The 14,369-nt window shown below is 44.1% G+C and overlaps 1 protein-coding gene across 5 annotated transcripts in view; it reads left to right on the forward strand.

Annotated features, from left to right (window-relative positions):
- tbc1d7 (TBC1 domain family, member 7) overlaps positions 1-14,369 on the forward strand; it is a 34,774-nt gene that overhangs the window by 15,520 nt on the left and 4,885 nt on the right. For 4 of the 5 annotated variants that reach the window (XM_056603414.1, XM_056603411.1, XM_056603413.1 and 1 more), the window contains 3 exons: positions 11,872-11,985; positions 12,147-12,227; positions 14,102-14,292. In XM_056603414.1, coding sequence (XP_056459389.1) covers positions 11,874-11,985; positions 12,147-12,227; positions 14,102-14,292 — 384 coding nt within the window. In that variant the 5' untranslated portion in view covers positions 11,872-11,873. Of the gene's footprint in view, positions 1-7,721; positions 7,778-11,871; positions 11,986-12,146; positions 12,228-14,101; positions 14,293-14,369 lie in introns of all 5 variants that reach the window. The other variant, XM_056603415.1, reaches the window with a different exon arrangement.

Genomic DNA, 14,369 nt, shown 5'->3' on the forward strand with positions numbered 1-14,369 from the left:
TAAATCACAGATTTACGTATGTAACTCCGGTTCTATGAATCCTGGATGACCGCCAGAGGCGGTGCATTAAGCACTGGATTTATCCGTCTTGCGCATGCGCAGTTCGGGTACCTAAACCAACAAGGTCACATGTGACCCTCGTGACACCGGATTGGCTATATAGCCCGGTGTCGACAGAGGATCTGGGGCGGTCATCCAGGATTCATAGAACCGGAGTTACATACGTAACTCTACGTTCTATTACATCCTTACTGACCGCCAGAGGCGGTGCATTAAGCACTGGATGGCCAATACCAACAACGTCAAGAAGAATCAAAGCGCTCACCCTACTGACCAGAGACAGCAGAGCTTGGCATCAGGACCACGCCCATTGGATGGGGAGTGGCAACGTTGACCCGGTAGAACCTGGAGAATGTGCTAGGCGACGCCCATGACGCCGCGGCACAGATGGTCCCCAGGGGCACCCCTCTAAGGGCAGCCCATGATGTTGAGACGCTCCTGGTTGAGTGACACCTCACCCTGGATGGCGGGGGGGCGGCCACTGGCCCCGTAGGCGTGCGTTATGGTCTCCACAATCCAGTGGGACAGCCTCTGTTTTGTTAAAGCACGACCCCTGTTAGGGCCACCATGGCAAACAAAAAGCTGCTCCGACTGGCGAATACCGGCGGTAGCAGAAATATAAGCCCTAACCCGGGGATTCCACCGGACGCGTTACGGCTGCGGCACGTCTTGGCCGCGACTTTGCCCTGCTTGCATTTCCACCGGGCGCGTTACGGCAGCGCAACGTGTGTTGCGAGTAAGGCTGGGGGTAAACGATTATTTATTAAACGATTAATCGGGCGATTATTTTATCGATTAGTCGACTAATCGAATGACTAATTGGACGATTATCTATTTTTCTGTTGCTCGATTAATAAAAACCATAATGTATCTCAAATCCCAAAAAATTCTTAATAATATACTTTATTTAATACGGAACCCGTAAAGGGACATGAAAAAAATGTGTGCGTATACTCTCTTGCGCTCCGCCTCCAACTACGAGATGGTTAGTTACATCTTTCCTGCTGTCGGCTCCCAGACCGAGGAGCACAGGTGATACGTTCCCTCCAGGGCCGATGCTCTCTCGGGGGCATGACCCTTCACTTTAACCGACAGTGAGTCTGCTTATAGGTCGGAATATGATGGAATGAAGCGGCCACCGATTCTTGACAGGCTGGGTACTTTATTCTTACACACAACCGGACTCGTTCATGACTTCACTAGACTGACACGCACGCTATCGCTCGCTCTCCTCACTTGTCCACCTACTCGCTGACGACACACACACACACTGCGAGTGATATGCGCAATATATTTCCCCGTGCTCATGAGATACTTTCTCGTTCGCACGAGATACTTTCTCATGCGCACGAGATACTTTCTCGTTTGAGATGCTCCAACATTGCTGTCGTGCTCTTGTGATATGCCAACTCCATTTGGCAAAGAGTGCAAATCACAACACCTTTCCGTTTAGGACTTAACTTGAAGTATTTCCATACCTTTGATGATTTCATGCGCGGACATTTTCCTTTATTGTGACTTTCGTCCATTTCTCCGTCGGAAATCGTCGACAGAGAAATTTGACGTCGACGAATTTTTGACGTTGACGCGTCGCTACAGCTCTAGTTGCGAGCCAGCCGTATTCACGCGATAATCCTAAACCTAATGTACTCTAATGTAACTTCCACTCCCAAAACGACTGCAATTAACTGCCACGCTTTGTCCTTCCGGCCATTGCCCTCATAAAAAGGATGATTTGGTACATAAATGACGTTGTGATAGGCTACATGAGCTGAGTATTGTGTTTTATTTTGAAAATTTACCGGATGCTCTATGGCTTTTACTTTTTCACTTCCTGCTCGATCTGCTCTGTTGAAATTGACGCGGTTCAGCAACGGCTTGCGGCAAAAATAGGAATGCTACGGAATGATGCGGCACGGCGAGCCGCTCCTGGGACGCTGCTGAGATGTTCCGCAGCCGCGCCTGGTGGAAATGGTCTCATTGATTAGAGTGGAACCTATCTGCTGCGGTGACCGCGGCCAAGACGTGCCGCAGCCGTAACGTTGCCGTAACGCGTCTGGTGGAATCAGGCCGTAAGGGCCCGCACCGGGCACAGCAGCTCAGACCCACCCTCCCCAGATGGGGGGTCAAAGCGTGCTAACTGGATGGGCTGGTTAAGGATATTGCGTGGAAGTAGGGCTGGGCGATATGGACCAAAAGTCACATCTCGATATCTTCAAGCATAATATCGATATAAGATAAATATCGATATTTGTCGAGGGGGGGGTGGGGCGCAGATTTGATATTACGGTACTATTTCTACCGTTCGGAATTGAATACAGTTTGATGGTTGAATAAACCGTGGACTAGACACTGCCCCCGCCTCGTATTTGAGAACATTATAATATATAACATCACGTCCAAAAGCTTTGTGCGTCTCCGAAATATTATGAACCGTAACGACTGCGTGGGGGGGGCGTTTCATTTCATGTCCCATGACATGCTATTTTATCTATTCTTTAATATAGGTATTAGTTGGCAACTAACACAGCAGGCCTCGACATTAACGGTTGCCCTCCTCGGGGCAACCAAAAGTCATATTTGGGCAAGTTGAGATTGATTTCTGGTTGCCCGAACGGGCAAGTGAATTTTGGGTGGATGTTAATATAAAGGCTATTTATTCAAATGTTTTTAGTAACTGCAGAACAACCTTTTTTGCCGCAAAATAACACAAAATAGAAGTATTTGCAATTGATCAGCGCGCCGTCTTCTCTTCTCTCGGAAAGCGAGTTAACGGGCACGCATCGCTTCAGTGCGAATATAGCCCCGCCTTCTGTCACTCGCAGTGCGTTCTGGCCGTGATTCGAAGGTGTTGGCTAAAGGTTAGCCAACAAAGCTAGCATCGCAAGTGCAGCGCCTCCGTGAACGGTTTAGGGTAGAAGGAAAATGGAGTAGTGATGGAGGAGTGCAGTTTGGAAGTACTTTGGATTGAGGCAAATTACCAAGGAAAGTCATATGCAAGAACACGGTTTTGGGTTTCATAACTGTGCACATGCACAGCAATAGCGATCTTTTTCACGAAATTGGACCCCCACAAACTATATATTACATGAAAGCTGAGCCTCCACTTATTCCAACAGTCCAAACCATATCATTCTGTGACTAAAACTCGCAAATAACAACTTGAGAAGAAACGTCCCCTTTTCTTTTAACAACCAAAAATGAAGTATTACCTTTGTGATTTTTGTCCACAAAGTTGATTCTGGTCGAATAAAACCACCATAAACAGATAACCCAGTGTCTGGGCCAAATTTTGCAACTAAACATGGTATTTCCAATCAATGAATAAGAGAAGGTTTCTTAGGAAATAGGTAAATTGCCTTCAATCAGAAAACATATTCTTCAGCGCAATCTAGTGGCCATATGTTTATTTGCGAGTGTTTGGCTTGGTGCATTCGAATATATTTGCCCTGAAATTTAAATAGGTGTCAAGTGTCAAAATTGTAAGATATCTACCTTTTTATTTGTGTCTCAGAGTAAGACATCGCTCCCAAATGATAACGACCAACTGATAATTATTTTAGGTGGAAATGTTATCTTCCACTTATGCTGTGTTCCATGGCTTTATTCACTTTAACCAAGTATCATCCCCATTGAATATTTCACTTGCACAACAATCTTTCTTTTGGCACAAAGATGACATTATCGCCCTTGCAGTTGTGGAGATACTCTATTTACTTTGGGTATGTTCTTTCCTGAAAAAAACTTTTCCCCTGATATCAAAAATGTTTATATATATTTTTCCAGGTATAGTGTAAAAAGTTAGAAAATCCAGTATCGTGACTGACAACACTACTAGAAACGCGATTGTGATTATTCAGTTAGAGAAAGAAACGTGAAAGTTAAAAAAGACATATCTTTGCTACTACCTCTGACATTTAGTTAAGTACATTTGCATGAAATCATGCAGGTCTACGTATAACTTGGCGATAGCTTTAATAGGTTGCAACGGTGGACTGAAATCACTTCATGGCACGATGTGACCGCTCGATAAATAAGTAAACAAAGGGAAGTTTGTTATTTTTTAAACACAACATGTGTGGAAGCTAACATTCAGCTTCAGTCTGAGCTAGGATGATTTTTCTGAGCCCCCCCAAAACCAGGCCGCGTGCCTGGCAAAAAGAGGCCTGTTCAAGATTCTGATTATAATTTGGGCAAGTGAACATCACATTCGGGCAAGTTGAACCTGACCTGTACTTGCCCAATGGGCAAGTGCTTTTGAAACCTTAATGTCAACCCCTGCACAGTATTCAAAGACGTTCCCGAAATTCTGCCGTGGTGCAGAGTTACAGCCACTCCGAGCCAGTCGCACATTGAGCTTCCCCCAAATGCGCTGTTTTGGTGTCTGTAGCTATAATGCAAATGAGGAGGAGCGAGGCGGGTCAAGGAGGAGGGTGGGGATGTGGCCCTGAGCAGCTTGCAACCACGGTACCATGCGCTCTGTTTACAGTGGATGTATCGCAATGGCGAGGCGCACATAGCCTTTAGCCGTGTTCTGTATATTCTAGAACACACGGGAGGCATGTCGCAGTTCATGTACTTCAGCGAGTCAAAGCCAAAGTTCCTTTCCCCCAATTCCTTCTCAACCATGGCTCAGATAACCCCCACTACAGTCTCGTTGTGGAAATACAAGAGACGTCAAAGAACCGGCAAGAAACACTTGCGTTACAGTGTGTGTATTCACACACGCATGTGGCGCTCGCACGGTCGTGTCTCATTGGCGGGCCAACGTCTCTGGGCGGGCCAGGCAGACTAAGGGGAGGAGCTTAGATGCTTTGTGAGTTGACAGACCTAAATACATTCCAAATCAGCGCGCTTGAGCCTCCTTTTTTCAAAGCCTAGCAGAACAGCTAGTGCTCGTTTTACACCAAACGCAAGTTTTAGCCACTGGGGGACCATAGGCAGGCTAGGGGAACTCATATTTATGTTAGATTTTCATGTCATGGGACCTTTAATGTTTTATGTTTGGGAGTGAGAAACCTTGAAGTTACTGTGGAGTTACCGTTATAACTATACCTACCTACCGTTTCGATTTACAATTACTATTCCTACTAGGGATGGGCGTGAGGAATCGATTACTCGAGTACTCCTCGTTACAAATGAACTCGGTTGGTGGACAGGCAAACTCGAGTTTGCATATACACACACAAACAAAGTTTTCTGAAGCAAATGTATAAATTTTCTGTCGGCGCCACTAACGCATGACGTGGGCACAAAGAAAATTAAATGCATCCATTTCCATGGCGTGTTCCGTGCCGTGTGCAGGCACGCCAGAATTCAAAAAGTTAAGAGATGGCGGTTAAAGCAAACCGCAGCGAAGAATTGAAATACTTTAAAGAAATAGGAGATCATAAGGTGAAATGTAAAATATGCCAAGTGAAATCGAGCTACCAGAAAGTACTATGCGGCAACATATGCTCCTGAAACACAACGGTGAGTTCGGGAAAGCAGACCCGCAGCAACGGTGAAAGTGAAAGTGTGTCGGCTATTTTCACCGCCGCAAGTCGCAGCTGTAATCCCGGGCGTGAAGAGAAGATCACAACGCTGAGTATTTCCATAGTCCATTTGCTGCCGTTTTATTTGCAGCTTTAAGCATTTATTTGCAATGGTTAGGCTACTTGTTTCGTTTTTTTTTAAACTGTTACAGGCCATCCATCTCGGAGTTCAGATCTCCGAGACGGATGGATAATAAAACGAACCATTAGACTAGGCCTGGGCGATATATCGATATTTAAAATATATCGATATTATTTCTAGGGATGCACCGATCCGCTTTTTTCACCTCCGATACCGATACCGATATCTGAGGTTTAGTATCGGCCGATACCGATCCGATACCGATATAGAAAAACAGCGCGAAATTATGGCTACAAACTGTAAGTTTCATTGAGGGGAAAAGACTGGGATCATGAGACTTGAATTTTTGGAGGTGCTTTATAAGGTTTGTGGTATTAAAGCTAGAAGGTTTAGTACCACCCCGCGGGACATTTACTTTGCATATGTTGCATGTAGCCGTGGAGCTTGCTGGCTTAGGTAAAGTGAAATAGCTCCAGATAGCAGATCCTTTTGCTCGCTCCATTTTGCAATCACTGTAGGCTCCGCACGGCGTGTTGCTTGTTTATGACGTCACTCACAGCGCACAGCATAGAAACTGAATAGATCAGCCAATAGATAGATAGATACACTTTTATTAATCCCGTGAGAAAATTTTCGTGGGAAATTCAATTATCAAAGCAGCAAGGTAGTAGGAATAGGATTCAAGTATGTACATAAACGTAAAAAAAAAAATATATATATATATATATATTTTTTTTTAAATATGGATCGGCCCATTTGTCACCGATACCCGATCTAGAAATGTCTTCAATATCGGTACCGATACCGATACAAATATCGGATCGGTGCATCCCTAATTATTTCAATGGCGATATGGAACGAGACCATATCGTCAACGTCGATAATTAGATTTGCGTTGAAATTACCGCACATTTGTTCCAACTTGTTCGAACCGCGCCTCCCGCCTGCTATTTTGTAACTCTGCTTATGTCTCTCCCGCTCTGCATCCGGCTCACACACACACAGTCTCTGCCCTTCCACTCATGCCACTTTTTCAAATCGCGAAACTCCTCAGAGGAGCTTGTTTGTAAGCGAAAGACCAACGGCTCCATAGTATGGAAATGGTTTGGATATAAGGTGTCTGACGAATTACAAAATCACGTAATTTGTAAAGAGTGCTTAAAAACTGTCGCAACCAAAGGGTCGAGCACTACAAACCTCTTCCATCACCTGCAGCAGCACCACAAGGCGCAATATGAAGAGTGCACAAAAATGCGTGCAGCGACCCAAAATGTTAATCTGTCACGCAGAACCCCGCATCAAATGTCTCTTAAAGCTTCGTTTACAAATGCGGTACCATACGATCGCTCAAGCGAGAGGTGGCGGGATATCACTTGGTCGGTGGCATACCACATCGCTAAAGACATGGGGCCTATATCGACCGTAGAGAAGCCTGGCTTCATTAAAATGGTTACTAAGCTGGATCCGAGATACACCTTGCCAAGTCGGCACCATTTCGCGAGAGAGGCCCTTCCAGCAATGTACAATGAAGTCAAAGACCGCCTAATTTCTCAGCTTGCAAAAGTAACAACCTACGCCCTCACCAGATATGTGGTCCAGTAGGAGGTGCGTGCGTGCCAAGGACTGGGAGCTGAGAAGTGCATGCCTGCAAACTAGCTATTTCCCGCAAGATCCCACCGGGGAGCACATCGCTGAAGCCTTGCAAGAGACCGTTTCAAGCTGGGTTCTCAAGCCATCGGGACTGGTGGCAGTGACTACGGACAACGGGAGTTCAACCTCTCAAAATTGTATATGGCAGTCCATAGGTTTATGGCAGCACATGATTTGAAAAAATATGGCCTTATAAGTATACTGTTACATATTCTTTATATTTATATGCCATATTTATCATTAACACTGTAATAATAAATATAGAACACAATATAAAAAAATATAGAATAAATTAAAGTTCATAGGTTCTCATTTCTGTATCAGATTAAAAACTATGACTTATAACATCATACATTAGACATTTATTTAAAATGTGCTTTGACTTTGTGTGGCAGGACACGCTATGAATGACCTCTGCATCACCCGCGCCATTTCCATCTGCAAAAAAGTGGTAAGCGGCTTCTCCTACAGTTGGAAGAGGGGAAGAGGCCTGGGTGAAGCGCAACAACAACTCGGTCTGCCATCTCATCAGCTGAACACTGAGTCAGCTACTCGTTGGGGCTCAAGGTTGGGGATGATTGAGAGGGTCCTGGAGCAAGAGAGGGCTCTTTCCAAAGTGCTATCTACATACAAGAAATCCCGACCTCTTGTTTTTACCTGGCAAGATGTGGACATCATGGAGTCAGTGAAGAAGGCCCTGAAACCACTTCAGGATTTCACTGATGCCCTGTCTGGAGACACCTGAGGAGGATGAGACGGAGTTGTGCAAGTCCATCAAGGCTCACATTTTGGAGTACCTGAATAGTAAATATTCAGAGCGAAATACCAGTGACCTGTTAGACATTGCCTCCCTACTGGATCCCCGATTCAGGGCGAGTTACATCGCCAAAGAGAAGCTTGAAGGGCTGAAAAGCACAGCAGTCCAAGAAGCAGAGGCTTTGCTCCGTGATCAGGGTGGCACTTCACATGAGCTGCCTGGCCCAGCAGCTGAGCCTCAGCTTGATGAGCCACCAGCCAAGAAGAGGAAAACCCTGTCCAGCTTCTTCAAGAAGACCACACTATCTTGAACCACCATTGACACAACAAGGGAGGCTGTTGAAAATGAGCTCTCCAGCTACCTTACGGCAGCCTGCATTGACAGTGAGGCCAACCCTCTCCAGTGGTGGAAAGACCATGAGGTGGCCTTTCCAGCTCTGAGTTGCATTGTCACCTGTCATAGGGCATCGCTAAACCCTGACACCGTGGACAGGCTTGTTTTCCTAGCCAGAAATCTGGAGTAGGCCAACTGCTGGCCTGGCCCGACCCAGTCATGTGATTTGTTCTTTTGTAATTTGTTCAATGAGATTTGCACAAATTAAAGATACATTGTTGTAAATGTATTCTCTTGCTTTCTGTTATCAGTTTACATGCTCTTGTTTTAAAAAATAAATACAAATTATTGAAACTTTTAATGACATTTGCACTTTCCAGAGATGCACTATGCATATTGGTCTGTTTTGGTTATCCAATAACCTGTTATTTTTTTTAAGAATGGCGTCTAATTTAAACATTTGTTTACATTTCAGAGATTTCTGTGTTTATGTTTTAAGTTACATTTAATTTAATTAAACAGCATCATACAACTGTGTACAACGTGCACAGTGAAACTTGTAAAAACTTGTGCATTTGTTGACAAAATTATTTTTTATTCCGATAAGGCAGTAGGCCAAAGCAATTTTCCCAAAATCATTGCGGACTCCCGCTCCATGTCGCGATTCAATTCTGTGCATAATATTCCGGAGGCGCACACAGCTTTTGGCCGTGATATTATGTATCTCAAATACGAGGCGGAGGCGCTGTCTAGTCCACGGTTTATTCAACCATCAAACTGTATTGAATTCCGAACGGTAGGAATAATGGTAAATCCAAACGGTAGGTGGGTATAGTAATAACAGAACTCCACATTAACTTACTTCAAGGTTTCTCACTCCGCGAGACCCAAACATAAAACATAAACAAGTAACCTAGCCACGCCCCCCCCCCCCCCCCCCCCCCCCCACGCAGTCGTTACAATTCATAATATTTCGGAGGCGCACACAGCTTTTGGCCGTGATATTATTTATTATAATGATCTCAAATACGAGGCGGAGGCAGTGTCTAGTAGGGCTGTCACTTTTTATTCGAAGGTGGGGTGAAAAGTTCGAATTCGAAGTGTAATTCTCCATTCGAACTGTAAAAATGCGCTATAAAGAAGAGAGCGGCGAGTGGCTTTTCCTCAATAAAGCGGCCCTCCTGGATCCCCGCTTCTCCCGGTTAGTCCACCTTTCCCCTGCACAGAAACATCTCGTGACTGTAAGCCTCTCACACGAGCTCATTGAAACGGAGACCTACACTGATCGCACACGACAGGGAGAAAAGTCCGCTGCTGCGCTGGGCGCGATGGGCAGCCTGTTTGGGGACTTATACAGCACGGGTGACAGAAGCAGCTGCAGCGGTAACGGAGAGCTGCGAGACTACATGTAATTTTCTTTCCGTAAGGAATAAAAAGAGCAGCATGCCGTGTTGGAGGTCGGCCTCACAGAATGTTCGTTTATATAGGCTGTGTGTGCCATGGACGACATGCGCTCCGCATATCGCGCTCCGAGCAGTTATTGTTAATGCGTAAAAGACAGCCGCACTTGTGTGTCGGAGCTTCCTCTTGTTGTGTTTACAAATGTGTTATCAAAGATGTGTTTTTATCCTGCTGTGCTGTTATGAATTCAGTAGGTATACGTGATTTCCACAAGAAATAAATCTTTTTTTTTTTTTTTTTAATAGTTCTATGGGCGGGGGCGGGGGTCGAATGTATTCGAATGTATTCAAATTAATTATGGACATTCGAAATTCGTTTGAATTTCATTTTTGGAAAAAGTGACAGCCCTAGTGTCTAGTCCACGGTTTATTCAACCATCAAACTGTATTTAATTCCGAACGGTAGGAATAGTAATGGTAAATCGGCGCGCGGTGCCCAGTGCGCGCGACCCCATCCACAAATAGCGATATTTATCTTATATCAATATTCTGCTTGAAGATATCGAGATATGACTTTTGGTCCATATCGCCCAGCCCCACATTAGACCCTACTCCGAATAAGTGCGGACATAAGACACTCCCCTCAACATATCAAAACGTTGCCCTAGTTGGTCAGAATTACCACGTGGAATTTCCCACGTGAGAAATAACTCCTTTCAAAGAGGTGTGCCCTCTCCCAAATTATGCTTGTACAAACCATGGTTCAAACAACCAGAAGGGCACCTGTGTCCGACTTGACGTTGTGGGAACTTGACGGGTTTCTGACTAGTTCCGGCGGATGTTCTCAAGTCTCATGCATGCATGCGCGCAAATGTGGACGATCTGAAACTCGCGTTATATCTGATCAAAGCAAACGGTCATGTTATACAACGTATGTTATATTCAGTAATTTGACAAGCGTATGATCTAAGGTTTATCTTTGTATATCAGATTACAATTCCTAGATTAGAAAACAAAGGGTGATCGTTAATACTTACCTAAAGAGCGGAATTACCATGGGAATAACCGAAAAACGCTGATAGACCGGCTATTGAGTGACGCGCATTTAAAAGACAGCGTTGACAGGAAGTGCGTCATTATTGCGCATCTAGGACCTCGATCTGATACCCACACCGGTAAGAAACTAAAACTGTCATTCTAAAGAAAGTTTAAATTATATCGGAATTCTGTTTAGATATTATTGAAGATAAAAGTGTGTAGATTTGTTTGAACGAAGATAAATGGTTTAAAATGTAGTAACGTCTTAAACAGTTGAAGTACCAGAGGACGGCACAGCCGTCCTCCCATTGACTCCCATGTTAAAAAATAAATAATATTGTGGCGAATATCAAAAGCAGAGGCGTGCTATATTCTTTCAGTGACTTTATTGAATCCAAGAGTACACCGTAACCACAACAAAGCTCAACGAACACACCTCCCCACCGTCTTTTTAACTCCTCCCCTAACTTCCGCACCGCAAAGCATGAAGGGAACACATCAACCAATAGCAGTCGTATAACAACACAACAAACATAGCCCCGGCGCTACAGTATTTTAAAAGTAGAATATCTTAAAGTATAAAATATTTAAAAAAAAACTGATAAACGCGCGATTCCAAGTTATTCCGAACATTTTAAAATTTAAATGGAGTCTCTAAGTGAAATATTGAGGAAGGAGATAGATCCCAAAGTTTGTAGAGAAAGAAAGAGAAAGAATAAAACTTATGAAGAACAACAGTTGAGCGCTGCATGCAGCACTCACCTAATCAGCCATTCGAGCTAACCCTGTAATGTTTTATTTATGAAACGCAGAGATGCTTCTGCGCTATACTGCCCTCTTGACCAGGTCACCCTGGCAAAAGAGATGTCAAATCTCAATGTGTTCTACCTAGTTCAATACAAAAGGGGGGGGGGGGGGCAGTCATGAACTGACACATTATTAAACTCTTAGCCTTATAATTCTAGGCACTGTACTATGTTGATACGAAACGTTGTGGTATTGTCATTCATTGTCCAGATATGGCTGACGACCCCCAGAGAAATTTTCGCTCTGCGTATTACGAAAAGGTGGGGTTTCGAGGAGTGGAAGAAAAGAAATCCTTGGAGATTCTGCTGAAAGACAACCCTTTAGGTACACATCAGATCTTTACCACAAACATTATGAATACAATATCTCCTGAAGCAGGCTTTTATCATACAGTGAAATTGATTTGTGCTAACTGTTTTATAGCGTTCTTAATCGTCAAACTTTCTATGTACCCATTTTATTTAATAGTATACTTCTTCTTACAGATGTTGAGAAACTGAGCACTTTCAGCCAAAGGTTTCCCCTCCCATCAATGTACAGGATCCATGTGTGGAAAGTTTTGCTGGGTAATAAATTAACCCTCATTGTCTGTCTCAGACACTCATGTGCACTCAAAGAAATACACACTCATTGTCTGTCAACGAGACTCTGTGCACTCATGTAACACCATTGTGTACAATGCACAATGGCCCTCATTTATCAAACGAACGTAGAAATGAGCACAAATCTGAACGCATGATTCATCTTACGATAGGACCCACGTGAGATTTACGAAACCTTCGTATCACACCAATCCCAGCGTACAAAGGATCTTGGTATTGATAAATACGGCGGCTGAGATCGATCGTAATTAACGTAACACGCCCATATAAAAGCACGTCTTCAGAAGTCTCGCCCCTAACTTTTACGACATGGAGAAACGTCCAACGGTAAAATAGAGGAATTTTTCCGAGACCCAAATGGAGACGCTCGGGTCACTGGTGGATGCAAACCGTCTGGTTTTATTTGGTAGCCTAAAAGCTGGCATTAAAGGCCAGCAAAAGAATGCTATATGGAAGGAAATAACTGTTGCAGTGAATAGTGTTTCCAATGTTCGTCGGGCTACGGAAGAGGTTTGTTAATTAAATAATAAATTAAATGTAGGCTACAACTTCTGTTATCCAGCTTAAAACATTTCACATATATGCTATTGTTTGCATTCCGTTAAAGTTATTTAATTCCGAATAAGGTGAAGAAAAAATGGTACCAAAAAACGTGTTGCGGCTGTGAAGCCGGCCAAGCAAGAAACGGGAGGAGGCCGGTGCAGTGCGACTGCAGCGTAACTCACCGAGATGACACTGACCATGTAGTGCGCCCTGATGTAGACGATGCCCAATGTTGCTATTTTGGAAAATAAAAGAATCGTGCGTGCCCCCAGGCCATCGGGCTACCATGTTCAGGATTGACATTCTGGCATCGCAAATAATCGGAACATTAACTGAATGGTAGCTTTTGCGGTTGATGTACGCGTAATCATTAATAGATGGTTCATACGCACATGGGTACAATCAACCGCACCAATCACATTTTGAAACCTAGCAATAGCATAAAAATCCTGTTTGATTCCAGTTTGCTGATCGTTATTATATGGGAATTTAATATAACGTTCGGAGAGGGACATTATAGCTGCCAAAACTGCTGGCATGGTTCGGCTAATACTTGGCTGGGAAATAGCAGACACCTGTCCCCGATCTCCCGCTGCAAGATCCCGGTGGCCAAAAATCCCAAGGTAGAGCAAACCTGCACAGGTATTGCGTTTGATCGCCTAGTTTCTCGCCTTAACTGTGGCTCCAAAGCATTGCATAGCTCCATCAGGAGATGCCTTGGGAGACGAAAACGACTCAAGAGCCATTCATCGCCCTCCTTAAAAAAAACGGCGCGGTCTCTCTTCTGTGCGTTGAGGTCCTTAACAGAGCCAGATCTGCCATCGCTGAGACACGACCACCTATTTGGCAAAGCTCCTGTTAATAGACAGCTGAATAAACATTTCACCTGTCACATTCTAATTATTTTCATAGCAATACTGTTTTTAATTAGGCCTGACTTGATTGTAATTGTTTGAACGGCTGGGCTAATTCCAATTTATTTAGTAATTGAACATGGGTTACTTGTGCTGCACTATTCATCATTGAAATACCCGTATGTTGCGCCAAAAAAACTTGCGTACACGAGCTCAGACCTGACGTGAGATTTCATCGCAGCCTGCGCTCACGTTCAAATTGATAAATGCCAAGCTCAACGTTGAAATGAGCGTACGTCCATTTTACGCACGTTTTCTGTCGTACGCTCGTTTGATAAATGAGGGCCATTGTGTGCATTATTACGTCCTCCTAGCTAACTAAATATTTTAATGCTGACAACCTAGTAAGATTAATTGCATTTGAATATGTTTAATCTGTAGGTATACTGCCACCGCACAGTGACTCGCATGCTCTGGTGGGAGGATACAGAAGGGAGCAGTATGAGAACATTCTCGAGGCCTTGGAGGCAATGAGGTTCATCAATTCATCCACTCCGAACACAGAGGTCTACCTGCGCATGTTTCAGCTGGAGGGCCAAGTTCTGCCGCGACGGTCCGAAATCCCTCCAATGGTAGGATAATAGAGAATTGAACGCACAGTTCAGATTAATATCATATATCAAGGCATCTGATAATATGATCAAAATCA

This window comes from Gadus chalcogrammus, chromosome 12 (assembly GCF_026213295.1).
Source record: "Gadus chalcogrammus isolate NIFS_2021 chromosome 12, NIFS_Gcha_1.0, whole genome shotgun sequence".
Lineage (NCBI taxonomy): Eukaryota > Metazoa > Chordata > Actinopteri > Gadiformes > Gadidae > Gadus > Gadus chalcogrammus.